This window comes from Lampetra planeri, unplaced genomic scaffold (assembly GCF_965212315.1).
Source record: "Lampetra planeri unplaced genomic scaffold, kcLamPlan1.2.h2 scaffold_1134, whole genome shotgun sequence".
Taxonomy (NCBI): Eukaryota; Metazoa; Chordata; class Hyperoartia; order Petromyzontiformes; family Petromyzontidae; genus Lampetra; species Lampetra planeri.
In genome coordinates, this window is record NW_027613845.1 from 1 (window position 1) to 17,210 (window position 17,210).

Sequence of the window (17,210 nt, forward strand, 5' to 3'; positions counted from 1 at the left end):
CCTGTTGTTCTTACCTGTATCAGTGTAGTGTGTCGTGTCGTGTGTAGTGTAGTGTGTAGGTTAAGCGTTGAGTTTTATAAGTGCACCACGGGGTGACCAGCCCCTCCCAACCCCTCCCCACCCCTCCCCTCCACCCACCCTCCCCTGCCCCCACCCAGCCCCTCCCCACCCAGCCCCACCCCTCCCCACCCAGCCCCTCCCCACCCTCCCCCTCACCCACCCCTCCCCTCCCGCACCCAGCCCCAACCCTCCCCTCACCCACCCAGCCCCTCCCCACCCTCCCCCTCCCCACCCAGCCCCACCCTCTCCAACCCCTCCCCACCCTCCCCTCCCCCACCCAGCCCCTCCCAACCCTCCCCACCCAAGCCCCACCCTCCCCACCCAACCCCTCCCCACCCTCCCCTCCCCACCCAGCCCCTCCCAACCCTCCCCACCCAGCCCCTCCCCACCCTCCCCTCCCCACCCAGCCCCACCCTCCCCAGCCCAACCCCTCCCCACCCTCCCCTCCCCACCCGAGCCACTCCCAACCCTCCCCACCCAGCCCCACCCTACCCCACACCCAACCCCTCCCCACCCTCCCCTCCCCACCCCAGCCCCCTCCCAACCCTCCCCACCCAGCCCCTCCCCACCCTCTCCTCCCCACCCCAGCCCCACCCTCCCCACCCAACCCCTCCCCACCCTCCCCTCCCCACCCAGCCCCTCCCACCCTCCCCACCCGCCACCCCACCTCCCCCACCCAACCCTCTCCCACCCTCCCCTCCCCACCCAGCCCCTCCCAACCCTCCCCACCCAACCCCCTCCCCACCCTCACCCTCCCCACCCCCCAGCCCCTCCCAACCCTCCCCCACCCAGCCCCACCCCTCCCCACCCAACCCCTCCCCACCCTCCCCCTCCCCACCCAGCCCCTCCCCCCACCACCCCTCCCCACCCCAGCCCCTCCCCACCCTCTCCCTCCCCACCCCAGCCCCCACCCTCCCCACCCAACCCCTCCCCACCCTCCCCTCCCCACCCAGCCCCTCCCAACCCTCCCCACCCAGCCCCACCCTCCCCACCCAACCCCTCCCCACCCAGCCCCTCCCCACCCTCTCCTCCCCACCCAGCCCCACCCTCCCCACCCAACCCCTCCCCACCCTCCCCTCCCCACCCAGCCCCTCCCAACCCTCCCCACCCAGCCCCTCCCTCCCCCACCCAGCCCCTCCCTACACGACGGACACAATAATCCCCTGTGGGCTGGTGTAACCAGGAGGTTCCTACCAGTAAGATGTTAACACTTCCGAGAATTTGCAACAATACCACGATAAATATGCCTCTGGGCTCTGGAGACCACCGGGAGAAGATTCCAGGCGACGCGTTGACAACGATGGCGAACAAGTGGAGACTCTTTGACGTTTCAAAGCTATTAGCATACCTTTGTTGTCATGTCACAGTGTGTTATCTGTTCTTTTTAAATCCTTTATATTAAGTTCACTTGCTTGCTTGCTTGCGCGCTTACGACCGTGCAAATATTTCGGTCGTTTTTTAACCCACTTCCCGTGATCCAATCGAGCTGACATTTTGCACACAGACTCGTCGTGCGTGACAATGAATGTTCGTGAAAATTTTTGTTCCAAAATTTTACACTTTTTAGGATTTTTTTTTTTATATTTAATTACCAATTGCTTAATGGTGGCAGGCAATCATCTGACCCATAGGTGGCAGCCATCTCAAGCCAGAGGACGAGAGGACTCTAGCCGCCACGCATATAAAGGATTTATAGTGAAAAACTTTGTTTTTACGGGTTAATTTTTTCCATTAAAAACTATAGTCTTATATGAGTGTTGAAACATTTTTGAATCACCCTGCATAGCCGTAGCGGCCACCTTGGCTCGCACGCACCTTGACGAGGAGAGGCTCGCTCAATCCACTGGCTTTACCGGCTTGTTATTGTTGTTATTGTTGTTAATTGTTGTTGCTGCTGCTGTTGTTGTTGTTGTGTCGCCAGCCGAGTTGCTGCAGGAGATAAGCGTTGTGGCGCCCATGCACATCCTGGAGGGCACGTCGCGGTGAGTGGACATTCTGCTCGGATCTTTCTCGGAGACTTCGCCGCGATCTCTGACGCCGCGATGTGACGCACTCGGACACCGCCGCCGTCACAGTTGCGCGCACCGCGTTGCGAGCGTTGCGTGCGTTGCTAGCGTTGCGAGCGTTGCGTGCGTGTGCCGGTCCACACCGGCACCACGCGACGCCGTGCCGGCCTTCGCAGCTGCTCGCTTAGCGGCACTTTACCCTTTGGTTCTTTCGGTAAAGTGACGTAGAAAGAGAAAATCTTCAATTAAATAATAGCACACGACGTTTCGATTGCAACACAAGCAATCATCATCAGGTACACATGAAAGAGAAAACAAAACCTAGTAAACTTAGAAATATAATGCAATACAACACAGAGATAATAGAAATAAAACATAATAAAATAATTATCACGACGTTTCGGCCACAACGCAAGCAGCCGTCCTCAGGTGAAGAACAAGGCTGTCGGAAAGACAGCGTCTGAATGAGTTGTGGCCGAAACGTCGTGAGAATTGTATTTTATTATGTTTTATTATTTCATTATTTCCCTTCTACGTGACTTTACCGAAAGAACCAAGAAGATGAATCCCTGCAGTCACGAAAGCTTTACATCGAAATACAACACAGAGAGTCGGCTAACTCAACAGTCAACACCCTACCTGGTTGATTACGCTCTTACAAAGATTGCTAAATTTAAGAGAGAGCTTAAACACAGAACAGGAGACACATAGACACGTAAGCAGAGAGAGATAACACATGATGATGATGATTGCTTGTGTTGCAATCGAAACGTCGAATGCTATTATTTTATTTATTATTCTCTCTTTCTACGTGACTTCACCGAAAGAACCAGAGTATTTCCTGCAGTCACGAAAGCGACGAATCAATTTCTTAGCGGCACTTTGTACGTACGTGCGTGGAACTTCTTTCGCACCATACCTGACCAACTGCTAATCGCGAAGTGCGGGGGAAGGACAACAAACGAAGCACAAAAGGCAGTTTGTAAAAGATTAGTTGTCAGATTAGATTTCAACTCGCACAGCTCCGAGTGGCTTCCGAATATCGGAAGGAAAAGAGCGTTCCAGACGGCCGCAGAAGCGAATCTGCCCGTCTTTGTTCGATGGTTAACCAGAAGCCTCTGCGAGGATTTACCAGAGTGTGTGCGATGGTTGTATGCTGCCTGACGAGATGAGCATGGTACTGTGGTATGGAAGAACAATGTCTCTTTCACAATGTTCCTCACACACCGTAAGAAAGCAAGGTCAACAATATTTGGGGCATTGAACCTCCCTGCGTGCTCCCCGCTTTTGGTGGAAAGTAAAGGTGCGGTACGGCAAAATTTAAGTGGGTGATGTTCCCACGAATGTGGTTCATTTGTAGAAAGCACCTCGTGTGTAATGAGTGCAACCTTCGATGTAAAGCTTTCGTGACTGCAGGGATTCATCTTCTTGGTTCTTTCGGTAAAGTCACGTATGATGGAAATAATAAAATAATAAAAATAAAACATAATAACATTATTTTAAAGCTTTCGTGACTGCAGGGATTCATCTTCTTGGTTCTTTCGGTAAAGTCACGTAGAATGGAAATAATAAAATAATAAAAATAAAACAGACCTGGTCTTCACCTGAGGACGGCTGCTTGCGTTGTGGCCGAAACGTCGTGAGAATAATTTTATTATGTTTTATTTTTTGTATTTTATTATTTCCATTCTACGTGACTTTACCGAAAGAACCAAGAAGATGAGTGCAACCTTATACAGCAAAACCTTGCATTGCGAGCATAATTCGTTCCGCAAACGTGTTTGTAATCCAAAGCACTCGTCGTGTATCAGTTGTGATCACGTGACGCTCGACAGACAAAGCGTGTACACGTACCACGCGTATTGCAAGACCTCGCTCGTTTATCAAAATTAATATTTATTTAAAAATTTAGCTCGTCTTGCAAAACACTCGCAGACCAAGTTACTCGCAATCCACGGTTTTACTGTAGTGTATAATTGTGCGCACCTTTGTGTGTGTCGGGCGTGGTGCTGACCACGCGTGTGCCGTGCCGGCCTTCGCAGCTGCTCGCTAAACAGCACTTGCCCCATCATCGGTCTGCTAAAGGCTACACGGGGAACCTTTATCTTTGTCTCTCGCCGGCCTGTGCCGCACTGTAGGCTGCAGCAGGAGGAGGAGGAAGGGAGTGAGGTGAAGGATGGACGCGGCACGAGTTTCACCATCAGCTACGACGTCTTCTCGGCTGACAACACAGACTTCAAGAAGACTAGGCCGGGCGTCCCCCTCGCCCGCATCTGCGTCTGCTGGTCAGTGGCCTCGAGCGCAGCACTGAGGACACCCAGGGCATCATGGGTACTCACGGAAACCCGGAGTACCCAGGGCACCATGGGAGCCAATTGTTTGACTTGCATCCCACTGGGATTTTTGCACGCGGCGCTGAAATGCGGTGGTTTGTTTCCGGAAGATTTTGCTGTTTTTTTAAAATCCTTTATATTAAGTTCGCTTGCTTGCTTAGGACCGTGCAAATCTTTCGGTCGTTTTTTAACCCACTTCCCGTGATCCAATCGAGCTGACATTTTCCACACAGACTCGTTGTGCGTGACAATTAATGTTCGTGAAATTTTTTTTCCAAAATTATACACTTTTTAGGACAAAAATATTATATTTAATTACCAATTGCTTAATGGTGCAATGCAATCATCTGACCCATAGGTGGCAGCCATCTCAAGCCAGAGGACGAGAGGACTCTAGCCGCCACGCATATAAAGGATTTATAGTGAAAAACTTTGTTTTTACGGGTTATACTTGTTCCAGGATTTTTCCGTTGCGTTTTAGTCACTTGAAGTGGTTTCTTGTTCGTGTTTTTGTTTTGTTTTGCCGGTTGCACCCGAGTCAAGAGCCGCATGGCTCACAGGGTTATACCTGATAATTGTTTTTTTACCCTTCTATCTGGCAACAAAACTGACACCTTTTTTACGAGGAGTCATGTTTGCATAGACAACAATACCTGCAGTCGGAATGTAAACCAAAAACATAACTCTGATAATGTATGCACTGTCCTTGAAGTTGATTGGTCCACACCCGAGACAGCTTTCCTTAGAGCCTAGTCTCACATGGTGTTGGACCAGATGATGCCAAAAGGCGCAGGGTTATACCTCATAGATGAAACTGAAAACTGAAAATGAAACCACTGGCACCCCAGGGTAACCAGGGCACCCGGTTATTACCGTGGGTGGAACCGTCACAATGCCACGCTCCGTCTTGCTTTGCTCGCGGTGGAAGTGATAGACCCCCATGGCGCCATTCGCAAGAGGAGGCCATCGCGTGCCATCTGCGTCTGGCTCCAGATTTTGCCAGTAAAAAAACACCCTCAATATCACGAAATTGGGGGACGATACATAGCAAAGCCTTGGCCTCTACCCTTGCAAATGAGACTTTTTTGGGCCTGGTCTCCAGAATTCTCTCACTGGGCTAAAACAAAACAAACTTGTCAAATTTCGATTTGAAGCTTTCGTGACTGCAGGGATTCATCTTCTTGGTTCTTTTGGTAGTCACGTAGAAGGGAAATAATAAAATAATAAAAATAAACCAATAAAATAATTCTCACGACGTTTCGGCCACAACGCAAGCAGCCGTCCTCAGGGGTCTGTCGGAAAGACAACGTCTAAATGACGCTGTCTTTCCGACAGACCTGTTCTTCACCTGAGGACGGCTGCTTGTGTTGTGGCCGAAACGTCGTGAGAATTGTATTTTATTATGTTGTATTTTTATTATTTTATTATTTCCCTTCTACGTGACTTTACCGAAAGAACCAACAAGATGAAACGTGTCAAACTTGGCAGGTTGAAATATTGAAAAGCGTCCGTTTCCCCGCCCCGCCCCCTCACACTCTCCGTGTAAAACGCCGGCAGCTTTGAGGACCCGGTCCCCGATCTCCGAGCGCTGAAGCTGCTGGCGCGACGCGGCGGCGGCGGCACCAGCACCACCATCGGCACCACCAGCGGCACCACCAGCGGCACCACCAGCGGCACCACCATCGGCACCACCATCGGCACCACCACCAGCGGAGTCGGCAGTGACGACACGGTGCTCGTGTTCGGCGTGGTGGATGCCGGGGATGTCTCCTTCTTCTCGTTCTACGACTTCAAGCTGCCCACCGACGTCCTCGGCTGACCACGGCTGACCACGGCTGCCCACGGCTGCCCACGGCTGACCACGGCTGCCCACGGCTGACCACGGCTAACCACGGCGTCGTGATGAAATGCGAAGGCCACGCAATTTTTTTGTTGGGCCGAGCTCGCTGCGGGGGTTCCAATTTCATGACGCGCGCAGTTGACGGCGAACTTGTGCGAAAACCGTTTGAAACGAGCGGCATTATCGGGTAATTCACCGTGTATAAAGCGGCACTAACTAAAGATTTGACGACACCTCAGGTGGTACCGATTTCTGATCTGGCTCGAGGGCTGATGGTAAAAAAATTAACCCGTAAAAACAAAGTTTTTCACTATAAATCCTTTATATGCGTGGCGGCTAGAGTCCTCTCGTCCTCTGGCTTGAGATGGCTGCCACCTATGGGTCAGATGATTGCCTGCCACCATTAAGCAATTGGTAATTAAATATAATATTTTTGTCCTAAAAAGTGTAAAATTTTGGAAAAAAATTTTCAGGAAAAGAAATTGTCACGCACAACGAGTCTGTATGCAAAATGTCAGCTCGATTGGATCACGGGAAGTGGGTTAAAAAACGACCGAAAGATTTGCACGGTCGTAAGTAAGTAAGCAAGTGAACTTAATATAAAGGATTTTAAAAAAGGTGCGTTAGCGGCCATTAGGATTAGTTGTCCCATAATGCCTTGCATGTCACGTGACATCACGGTAATTTTACGGTTGCCGGTCCGCTGTTGGAAGAAGTTCTGCACACGGTGCAAGCTACCGGGGGGTTGCTTTAGCGCGGGGTTGGCGATTGATAGCGATTGTTCTTCTTGGTTCTTTCGGTAAAGTCACGTAGAAGGGAAATAATAAAATAATAAAAATAAAATATAATAAAGTAATTCTCACGACGTTTCGGCCACAACGCAAGCAGCCGTCCTCAGGTGAAGACCAGGTCTTCATTATTTTATTATGTTTTATTATTTCCCTTCTACGTGACTTTACCGAAAGAACCAAGAAGATGAATCCCTGCAGTCACGAAAGCTTTAAATCGAAATTTGATCGCGATCGCTCGCTATCGGCTCAGGTTTCGTTCACTACAGATGCTCACCATCGCCACGTTACAAACCCAGGCCGTCAGGTTCGTTGTGCGGTGCGACGACCACTGCGCCACCGCTCCCTTCGACTTCCCCCACACTACTGCGCGTATAATGTCGAACAGCTTGAAGACCTCGCTTAGCGCTCAAGACGCGTTTCTGGAGAAGCGAGTGCTAATGAAATCGGCGCTAAAAGGGGGGGTGGTGGTCATTGTACCATTGTTACATATGGGGATGCGTTTCCCTGACAGTGTTGTTTCTTAAGCATGAGCAATACAATATTGGCGGTGACCCCGTAAAACGCTGACGCGTTACGTCTCTCCGAGTCGCGGAGAAAAAAAAATTGCAACATTTTTTTTAAAAATCAAAACCTCTCTAAAGCGCGGTGGCCAGGTCAACGTACCCCGCGCCCCTCAGCCAATGACAGTGACGTATGCTCTGAGCCAATCGGACGCCACCCCCGGTGTTGCTCGGCCAATGAGAACGCACGCTGGGCAAATCGGACCCCACCCCCCGCGTCTCAGCCAATGACAGCGAAGTACGCTCAGCCAATCGGCGCCGAACTCTCCCGTGATCCCATTATCACAATTTGTAGCAACAAATTTAACGAAAAAATGTTTTAAATGGTGACCACGAATCAAGTTAATGAAATCACTGCGTCCCCTCCCATTGGCCGAGCGGCTGTAAACCAAGTTGGTGGCGGGTGCGTTTCCTCCTCTCGCTCCGTGTTCTCACACTAAGTGCTTCTCAGATTTTTGGATTTGCTTTTCTTTTGTAAAACAAAAAAATCTGTCACAGGGGTGAGGTCTGCCTGTTGCGTGGATTTGTTTTGGACCAGCACCAAATAGTGACAACGGTTCTTGAAAATTTCGATTTAGAGCTTTCGTGACTGCAGGGATTCATCTTCTTGGTTCTTTCGGTAAAGTATTATTTTATTACTTCCCTTCTACGTGACTTTACCGAAAGAACCAAGAAGATGGGTTCTTGAAAAGTTTTTCTTTGATCAACCGGGTGAAGCACCCGGGGAGACCCATCGTAGCAGTTTGTGGGAATTTTGCAAAGTGGAATTCCCAGTAGCTGCTCCTTCCCGCCCGACTTTTCTTAACGCGACAAAACGAATAAAAACTCGCCATTGAAGTAAATGAAAAACATGTTTTTTTATGGCGACACTCCGGTTCACAAATTGTACAGGAACGCGGCACGGCATTCGTACACCCACGTTTTATACCCCCCCCCACACCACCCACCGGGGTTGCGTTAAACTGCTGTCAGCTAACAGCCAATAAATACCGGGTTTCTGCCTTTCAACTTTTCAAGGTGTCTGCTGCGTCTCCAACACTTCTCTCTGCGTGCCACTTTATCCTTTTGAAAAACCCTCAATCTCCGACGCCATGGTTTTCTGTAGCAGCCTCAAGACCAAGGGGAGGGAGGGGGGGTATTGGAACTGTTCGGATACCTTCTGCACGGTGACCGCGGCGGTGCAGCCCAGCGATTGCTTCCTCACGCTGCTTGCCGGAAAGGCCTCTTACCTGAAGGCGCTCTTAGAGGGCCCAACCCCCACCCCGCCTAGTGCAGTGGTTCCTTCTTCTTAAGCTGGGGGTGCATCACGCAGATATGGTCAGATTATTTTTGAAGGTAATTTGAAACACAAATCAAGCACGGGGCACGCAAGTTACAACTATACAGTGAAACCTTGGATTGCGAGCATAATTCGTTCCGGAAACGTGTTTGTAATCCAAAGCACTCGTATATCAAACAGTTGTGATCACGTGACGCTCGGCAGACAGCGTATACACGTACTACTCGTATTGCAAGACCTCGCTCGTTAATCAAATTAATGTTTATTTAAAAAAAATTCTCGTTTTGCAAAACACTCGCAGACCAAGTTACTCGCAATCCAAGGTGTTACTGTACTCTGTTTCATAAAACCGATGCATTAAAATTGTATTACCACTGAGAGCCAAAGGGGTTGCAAGGCTGCAGCAGAGGTCGCAATCGGGTACCCGTACCCTACCCGATACCCGGCTACCCGTACCCGGCCAGGTATCGGGTAGGGTACGAGTACCTGATTGCGACCTCTGGGATGAAGCCACGTTTTGCAGGCGCGGGTGGGTTGATTCTAGGAACTTGAATTGTGAGAAGAGACAAGACGTTGGGAAATGAGTGACAAACGGTGACTCACCAGTGACTCACGGCGTACCCGTACCCGGCCGCACCAGGCTCGCAAACGAGTACCCGGCCGGGTACGGGTAGCCGGGTATCGGGTAGGGTACGGGTATCGGGTAACCGGTTGCGACCTCTGGGCTGCAGTAAAGGTTAATAATCCACTGCTCTAGTGGCTACTTGGGCTACTCTGCCACGTCGCAAATTTTAGAAGAAAACTAAAATAAATTGACAGCCAGGTTGAAAGAATTCCTCTATCGGTTCCTGATTAGCGCAGCTAGGACATTTGCAGTGATGGATGAATATCTTATTCTTAGGTTTTTTCGGTAAAGTCACGTAGGTAAAAAATTTAAATTAATAAAAGTTAAATAAAATAAAAATCACGACGTTTCGGAGGCAACACAAGCTTCCATCTTCAGGTGGAACCTGAGGTGGAACCTGAAGACGGAAGCTTGTGTTGCCTCCGAAACGTCGTGATTTTTATTTTATTTTTATTTTACTTTTATTAATTTTAAATTTTTACCTACGTGACTTTACCGGGAAAAACCTAAGAATATGAATCCTTGCAGTCACGAAAGCTTCAAATCTAGGATGAATATCTTCTTTCGCGAGCCGACGTTTCCTAGTCGTCACCGCCTGGTGTTGCGGCCGCGGTGCCGGATGAAATGAAGTCTTCACCCAATCCGTGGGCTCCCCACCACCGCTTGAATCAAGGTGCTTTGTGGGAAAGAGGCTTTGGCGAATGTGGCAGCGCGCCTCAATCCGCCGAAGCTCAGTCGTCGTGGTCCCGCCGATCGCTCTTGACGGACGAGTGGAGCCTCTTTTGTCTCAGCCGCTCTCTGTTCATTGCTTCCACCCTGCACGCGATGACACGACAAGAGGGACGGCAGAAGTGGAATATTTTTCGATGTAAAGCTTCTTTCGTGACTGCAGGGATTCATCTTCTTGGTTCTTTCGGTAAAGTCACGTAGAAGGGAAATAATAAAACGTAATAAAATACAATTCTCACGACGTTTCGGCCACAACGCAAGCAGCCGTCCTCAGGTGAAGAACAGGTCTGTCGGGAAGACAACGCTGTCTTCCCGACACACCTGAGGACGGCTGGCCTGCGTTGTGGCCGAAACGTCGTGAGAATTATTTTATTATGTTTAATTTGTATTCTGTTATTATTTCCCTTCTACGTGACTTTACCGAAAGAACCAAGAAGAAGGTATTGGTGGTTCATTTTGTGGCAAGTGCTTTGTCCCCGTCATGAGCGCGACCTCATATGATGTACACAAAACGTATAGGTAGATGGTCTTTGCCCCTCGACGAAAACCTGCCAGCGCGTGAACATCTGCTCACGAAACTCAGCCCGGCACGCGCTTCAAGGTCCTGCGATCACCTCCCCCCGCCACTCCCCCGCCGCCCTTCCAAAAACACCTCCGCGCCACCGTCGCCCAAGCGCCGTCATCACCTGCCGCGTCGGACGGCCGCTTCCTCGGGGCTCTCCTGCCGGCGTTCGTGCACCAGGGTGGTGACCGCCTCGCCGATGAGCAAGCGCAGCTTGAGCAGGCAGTCGGACAGGTTGCGCATCTGGTAGCGGCTCGCCTGCGACGTCACGATCAGCTCGCCGGAGCGCACGATGCGGTGCTTGTACTGAGCCGTGGGGTGGGCGGCGAGAGTAAAACGCAGGTGAAAATTTGGTAAAGGAGATGGAGATGAACGGAGAAAGAAAAACATTTTGAGTGTGAATCAGACCGGCTGAGAAGTTCCCACCGGTATGTTGCCCTCTCCAATCGGCAAGTTCAACTTTGTTTCTTCTTGGTTCTTCTTTCGGTAAAGTCACGTAGAAGGGAAATAATAAAATAATAAAAATAAAACATAAAATAATTCTCACGACGTTTCGGCCACAACGCAAGCAGCCGTCCTCAGGTGAAGAACAGGTCTGTCGGAAAGACAGCGTCTGGCCGAAACGTCGTGAGAATTGTATTTTATTATGTTTTATTTTTTTATTATGTCCCTTCTACGTGACTTTACCGAAAGAACCAAGAAGATGAATCCCTGCAGTCACGAAAGCTTTAAATACATTTTTTTGGTTTGTTTATTAAACCCAAAACAGCAGCGGAAACAGAGGGCACACATAGACCCATACAAGTGTCTGGCCAGGGTCTCCAAGGGATATAGTGATAGGTTTTTACCCTTTCAACTGGTACAAAAAACTGACACCTTTATACAAGGCATCATGTTTGCAATAACCACAACACAAGCAGTCAAAATGCAAACAAAAATAAACAACTCTGATGATCATCATTATCAGAGTTGTTTCTTTTTGCGTGCATTTTTGTACCAGTTTAAAGGGTAAAAACCTACTACTATATTTTACCACTGGTAAAGGAGGCCTCATAGTGTAAATAAGTATAACCCGTAAAAACAAAGTTTTTCACTATAAATCCTTTATATGCGTGGCGGCTAGAGTCCTCTCGTCCTCTGGCTTGAGATGGCTGCCACCTATGGGTCAGATGATTGCATGCCACCATTAAGCAATTGGTAATTAAATATAAAAAAAAAAATTCCTAAAAAGTGTAAAAATTTGGTAAAAAATTTCACGAACATTAATTGTCACGCACAACGAGTCTGTGTGGAAAATGTCAGCTCGATTGGATCACGGGAAGTGGGTTAAAAAACGACGAAAGATTTGCACGGTCGTAAGCGCGCAAGCAAGCAAGCGAGTGAACTCAATATAAAGGATTTTTAAAAAACCTACGAGTATTCAGAATAGATTTGCAGCGGACGGATCCACGACCGATAAATCGTCAACAATCGCCGCCCCCGGTCACCTTTTCCTGCAGCTTGTCCCGGATGTCTTGCGGCAGCCAGTCGGCGTTCGCAACGTGGAACCGAACCTCGGCTTTGGTGTTCACTGCGGCGACAGGCGACACGCGTCGTCATCTTGAGAACATAAAATCGAGCCCAAGAGCACAACTACAGCGGACACCGAGCAGCGCCTAGGCCCAGCGTTTATTGTCGAAGGTGCTGCGTGCTCGTCGCGAAATGTCAGTCACAGTTCCTATGATCGCCGTCACATCGCTTTCATGGCTTTATTTTGGCGATTTCGAAAACGTTTTTTTGGTTTGGCCATGTTTGTTTGTTGTAGTACGGAGTTAGAAGGATGGCTTTAATCTAAGTTGTCTTGTGGCTGTTGTTGTTGTTGTGGTTTGACTTGCATCCCACTGGGATTATTGCACACAGCGTTGGTGTGCGGTGCTTTTTTTCTGGAAGACTTTGCAGTTTATTCCTGGATTTTTCTGTTTGCGCATAGTCACATAGTCGCTTTAAGATGTTTTCTTGTTTTTTGTTTGTTGCGGTTGCACCCGATTCAAGAGCCGAATGGCTCACAGGGCTATACCAAATTAAACTGAAAACTAAAACTCGAACAGCACTTGCCCCGGCAGTCTGTTAAGGCTCTGTACACGGTGGGGGGGGGGATCTTTTGCATTTATCTCACCTTTGTTCACGTTTTGTCCACCAGGTCCGCTGCTCCGGCTGTAGGAAACTTTTAAACGATCTGAAATTAAATAGAAACGCAGCCACACGTGCTTAAACCGGCAGTCAACTAAACGATTAACTATTTTATTCTTCTTGGTTCTTTCGGTAAAGTCACGTAGAAGGGAAATGATAAAATAATAAAAATATTTTTTATTACTTAAAATAATTTTCATTATTTATAATAAAATAATAATAAAAAGCTATTAATACATTTTATTATTAGTTTATTATAAAAAAAATTATTATTTATTATATAATTTTCATTATTTATAATAAAATAATAAAAATACTTTTTATTAATAAAAATACTTTTTATTATTTTATTATTTCCCTTCTACGTGATGACTTTACCGAAAGAACCAAGAAGATGAATCCCTGCAGTCACGAAAGCTTTAAATCGAAATTGAACTATTTTATTACTTTACCAGGTAAGGCTCAGCAAAGTGGCTCATGTGGAAATGTACAGCAACCAAGTAACTTAAAACGTGGGGCGATTCTAAATGTGGAGGGTAAAAACTGGAGGACGCGGAGAAAAATCCACGCGGCCACGGGGAGAGAGAGAGAGACACGCAAACTCCCAAATATACACACGTCAGCATCGGGATTCAAACCCACGACCCCCTGCATACCAGGCGAGTTAGTCAACATCTCACCACCGTGGCAGTCCACGTAACTCGTCGCAAGACGTCGTATCCCAAGCAAGACGTCGTATCCCAAGCAAGGCGTCGTATCCCAAGCAAGACGTCGTATCCCAAGCAAGACGTCGTATCCCAAGCAAGACGTCGTATCCCAAGCAAGACGTCGTATCCCAAGCAAGGCGTCGTATCCCAAGCAAGACGTCGTATCCCAAGCAAGGCGTCGTATCCCAAGCAAGACGTCGTATCCCAAGCAAGACGTCGTATCCCAAGCAAGACGTCGTATCCCAAGCAAGACGTCGTATCCCAAGCAAGGCGTCGTATCCCAAGACATTTTTTTCTCGTCAAAACACGACGTTTACCAAACTCGATGTATTCCAAAGCGGTCGTATACCGAGGTGTGACTACTTCTTCAGGAATGTACCTCAAGCGCTAAGGGGGGGGGGGGGGTCTCTGCCTGAATGTCCTTCCAACGTGCAAGCGCTTGCTGCTTTTAAGTCGCTACTAATCGCTCGTTGGGAGCGAGTAACTTCGGCGGCCCAGGTGATCGCGAACGTTTCGGCATGTCAACCGATTACAGGAACGCTCCCTCCCATAACTCAACAACCGTCGTTCATCTTCTAACCGCCGGTGACGGCACCACGGCGCTTGTGCCAGGCTACGTGCACTTGAAGGCCACGTGAAGTGTGTAAGACTCGCTGGCAGGTGGTCACGGAACAGAACCAAGTGCCCATAGGTTCACCGACTTGAGATGACTGGAAGATGCACCGGCTGCACTCACCACCGTGCCAACTCCCCGCGCTTTATCTGCCCGGCGCTCGTTGTTGTGAGCGTCTCTCCCGCATGTCAACGGCCTCCAAATGTTTTGATTTAAAGCTTTGGTGACTGCAGGGATTCATCTTCTTGGTTCTTTCGGTAAAGTCACGTAGAAGGGACGTGTTTAATTTTTATTATTTTATTATTTCCCTTCTTCGTGACTTTACCGAAAGAACCAAGAAGAAGCCTCCAAATGGACCAGCAGTGTCCTTCACGAGCCTCCTCCAATGCCCGACAGGGTGGTGTAGTGCCAACCACATTGATCTCGTGCTAACCACCAGAGCGGTGTAGTGATAACCACTACACCATTCTGGCAGTCATCTTCCCCGAGTGGACTGCACTACTTTTATGATGACTCCGATGATGATGATGCTGATGCCTGGCAATGGAGAAGACCATTGGACGGGGGGGGGAACGCAGCGGGACTCACCAACAGGAATGTCTCCGGCGTATTCATGAGTCTCTCCGCTCCTCTCCTGCGTTGCACGACAACACCACAACACACCACAGCACACCACACGTTACCACACGGCACCACAACACACCACCCCACACCACAACACACCACCCCAGACCACCCCACAACACACCACCCCACAACACACCACCCCAGACCACCCCACACCACCCCACAACACACCACCCCACAACACACCACCCCACAACACACCACCCCACAACACACCACCCCACAACACACCACACGGCACCACACCACCCCACACCACCCCACAACACACCACAACACACCACCTCACACCACAACACACCACCCCAGACCACCCCACACCACCCCACAACACACCACCCCACAACACACCACACGGCACCACACCACCCCACACCACACGGCACCACACCACCCCACACCACCCCACAACACACCACACCACAACACACCACACCACCCCACAACCAACCACACGGCACCACACCAGAGTATCCAATCGTTAGACTCGGAACTCCTCCGTTCACAAAAAAGTTACCGACGAAATTCTGTCCTGCTTTAGAATGTTCACAGCGCGACGTCCCTTGCAACGCGAACCGACCGATGGCGATGGATGCACAAGGGGGGCACAGGGTGGGACGGCTTGCCAGGTCATAGTAGTGTAGTGTATAGTGTAGTGTATACTAGTGTAGTGTATAGTGTAGTGTATAGTAGTGTAGTGTATAGTAGTGTAGTGTATAGTAGTGTAGTGTATAGTAGTGTAGTGTATAGTAGTGTAGTGTATAGTAGTGTAGTGTATAGTGTAGTGTATAGTGGTGTAGTGTACTGTATAGTGTAGTGTACTGTATAGTGTAGTGTACAGTGTAGTGTATAGTGTAGTGTATAGTAGTGTAGTGTATAGTAGTGTATAGTGTAGTGTATAGTGTATGGTGCAGTGTATAATGTAGTGTATAGTAGTGTAGTGTATAGTAGCGTAGTGTATAGTAGTGTAGTGTATAGTGTAGTGTACAGTGTAGTGTATAGTGTAGTGTATAGCCGTGTAGTGTATAGTAGTGTATAGCCGTGTAGTGTATAGTAGTGTATAGCCGTGTAGTGTATAGTAGTGTAGTGTATAGTAGTGTAGTGTGTAGTGTATAGCAGAGGTGGGACAAAGTCATTGTTATGCAAGTCCAAGTCGAGTCGCAAGTCATCAAATTCATGACTCGAGTCTGACTCGAGTCCAAGTCACACGACTCGAGTCCACATCTCATAGGTGGGACAAAGTCATTGTTATGCAAGTCCAAGTCGAGTCGCAAGTCATCAAATTCATGACTCGAGTCTGACTCGAGTCCAAGTCACATGACTCGAGTCCACACCTCTGGTGTATAGTGTAGTGTATAGTAGTGTAGTGTATAGTCTAGTGTATAGTAGTGTAGTGTATAGTGTAGTTTATAGCAGTGTAGTGTATAGTAGTGTGTAGTAGTGTATATTAGTGTAGTGTATAGTGTAGTGTATAGTAGGGTAGTGTATAGTAGTGTAGTGTATAGTGGTGTAGTGTATAGTGTAGTGTATAGTGTAGTGTATAGTCGTGTAGTGTATAGTAGTGTAGTGTATAGTAGTGTAGTGTATAGTAGTGTAGTGTATAGTAGTGTATAGTGTAGTATAGTAGTGTATAGTGTACATTAGTGTAGTGTACAATAATACTGCCTAAACCCTATGTTGGTTTGCCACATCATGCGTTCAGTCCCCTGCACACCATCTCAACAACGCGGCCGACTCCGTCTCGTGGGCCCACCTTGGCGCTGCTCAACGTCGCCTGAACGTCTGCCCCGCCGGGCGGGTAGAGCTTGTCCAAGCTGTAGATGCTCCGGTAGGCGGAGGAGCCGCGTTGTAGCAGCAGCAGCGGTGCCCAGGGGCACGGTGACATACGCAGAGCGAGCGAGCGTGCCGTTAGTGCCCACGCCATTGCAACCACAGAAACCTCCTCCTACACCTGCCTCTTTCTTCCCTCCTACCTCCCTACTGCTAGCTACTGCTGCTACCTACTGCTGCTACCTACTGCTCGCTAGCTCCTCCTCCCTACACCCTCCTACTCCACCCTCCTCCTCGTCAACTTCGCCCTTTCTCCACGTGCGCGCAAGCGAAGGTCGCGGCCGCCATCTTACGTGGGGTGGGGGGTGGTGGTTGGAGGAGGGGGTGGGGTGGATGGGAACCCCGCACCAAGATGTCAACGGGCGGATATGACGTCATTCGGAGAGTGCTAGTGTAGGTCGTGGCCGCCATCTTACGGGGGGGGGGGCGTGGTTGTGGGTGGGTGAGTGGGAACCCCGCACCAAGATGTCAACGGGCGG

The 17,210-nt window shown here is 49.3% G+C and overlaps 2 protein-coding genes across 2 annotated transcripts; one reads left to right on the plus strand and one right to left on the minus strand.

The window, feature by feature from the left end:
• The first annotated feature begins 1,703 nt into the window (after nt 1-1,703).
• On the plus strand, nt 1,704-8,606 carry LOC144738707 (tRNA-splicing endonuclease subunit Sen54-like). Its single transcript, XM_078621699.1, has 3 exons — nt 1,704-2,042; nt 4,205-4,351; nt 5,957-8,606. Exons 1-3 carry the CDS (start codon nt 2,017-2,019, stop codon nt 6,216-6,218), a joined length of 435 nt encoding a protein of 144 aa, XP_078477825.1. The 5' UTR covers nt 1,704-2,016; the 3' UTR covers nt 6,219-8,606.
• On the minus strand, nt 8,433-17,043 carry MRPL58 (mitochondrial ribosomal protein L58). Its single transcript, XM_078621698.1, has 6 exons — nt 16,655-17,043; nt 14,863-14,908; nt 12,941-13,000; nt 12,273-12,355; nt 10,910-11,091; nt 8,433-10,310 (listed from the first exon to the last, which is right to left on the minus strand). The coding sequence occupies exons 1-6, from the start codon at nt 16,823-16,825 to the stop codon at nt 10,226-10,228; spliced, it is 627 nt and encodes a 208-aa protein (XP_078477824.1). The 5' UTR covers nt 16,826-17,043; the 3' UTR covers nt 8,433-10,225.
• Nucleotides 17,044-17,210: the final 167 nt, after the last annotated feature.

Excerpts from the sequence above, each read along its gene's own strand:
- LOC144738707 (XM_078621699.1), top strand. The coding sequence starts at position 2,017 with ATGCACATCCTGGAGGGCACGTCGCG. Across the intron at positions 2,043-4,204 it reads ATCCTGGAGGGCACGTCGCG|GCTGCAGCAGGAGGAGGAGG; the intron begins GTGAGTGGACAT and ends GCCGCACTGTAG. Across the intron at positions 4,352-5,956 it reads GCCCGCATCTGCGTCTGCTG|CTTTGAGGACCCGGTCCCCG; the intron begins GTCAGTGGCCTC and ends AAACGCCGGCAG.
- MRPL58 (XM_078621698.1), bottom strand. The coding sequence starts at position 16,825 with ATGGCGTGGGCACTAACGGCACGCTCGCTCGCTCTGCGTATGTCACCG. Across the intron at positions 13,001-14,862 it reads CGCCGGAGACATTCCTGTTG|ATCGTTTAAAAGTTTCCTAC; the intron begins GTGAGTCCCGCT and ends ATTTAATTTCAG. Across the intron at positions 10,311-10,909 it reads GCGGCCGTCCGACGCGGCAG|GGTGGAAGCAATGAACAGAG; the intron begins GTGATGACGGCG and ends CATCGCGTGCAG.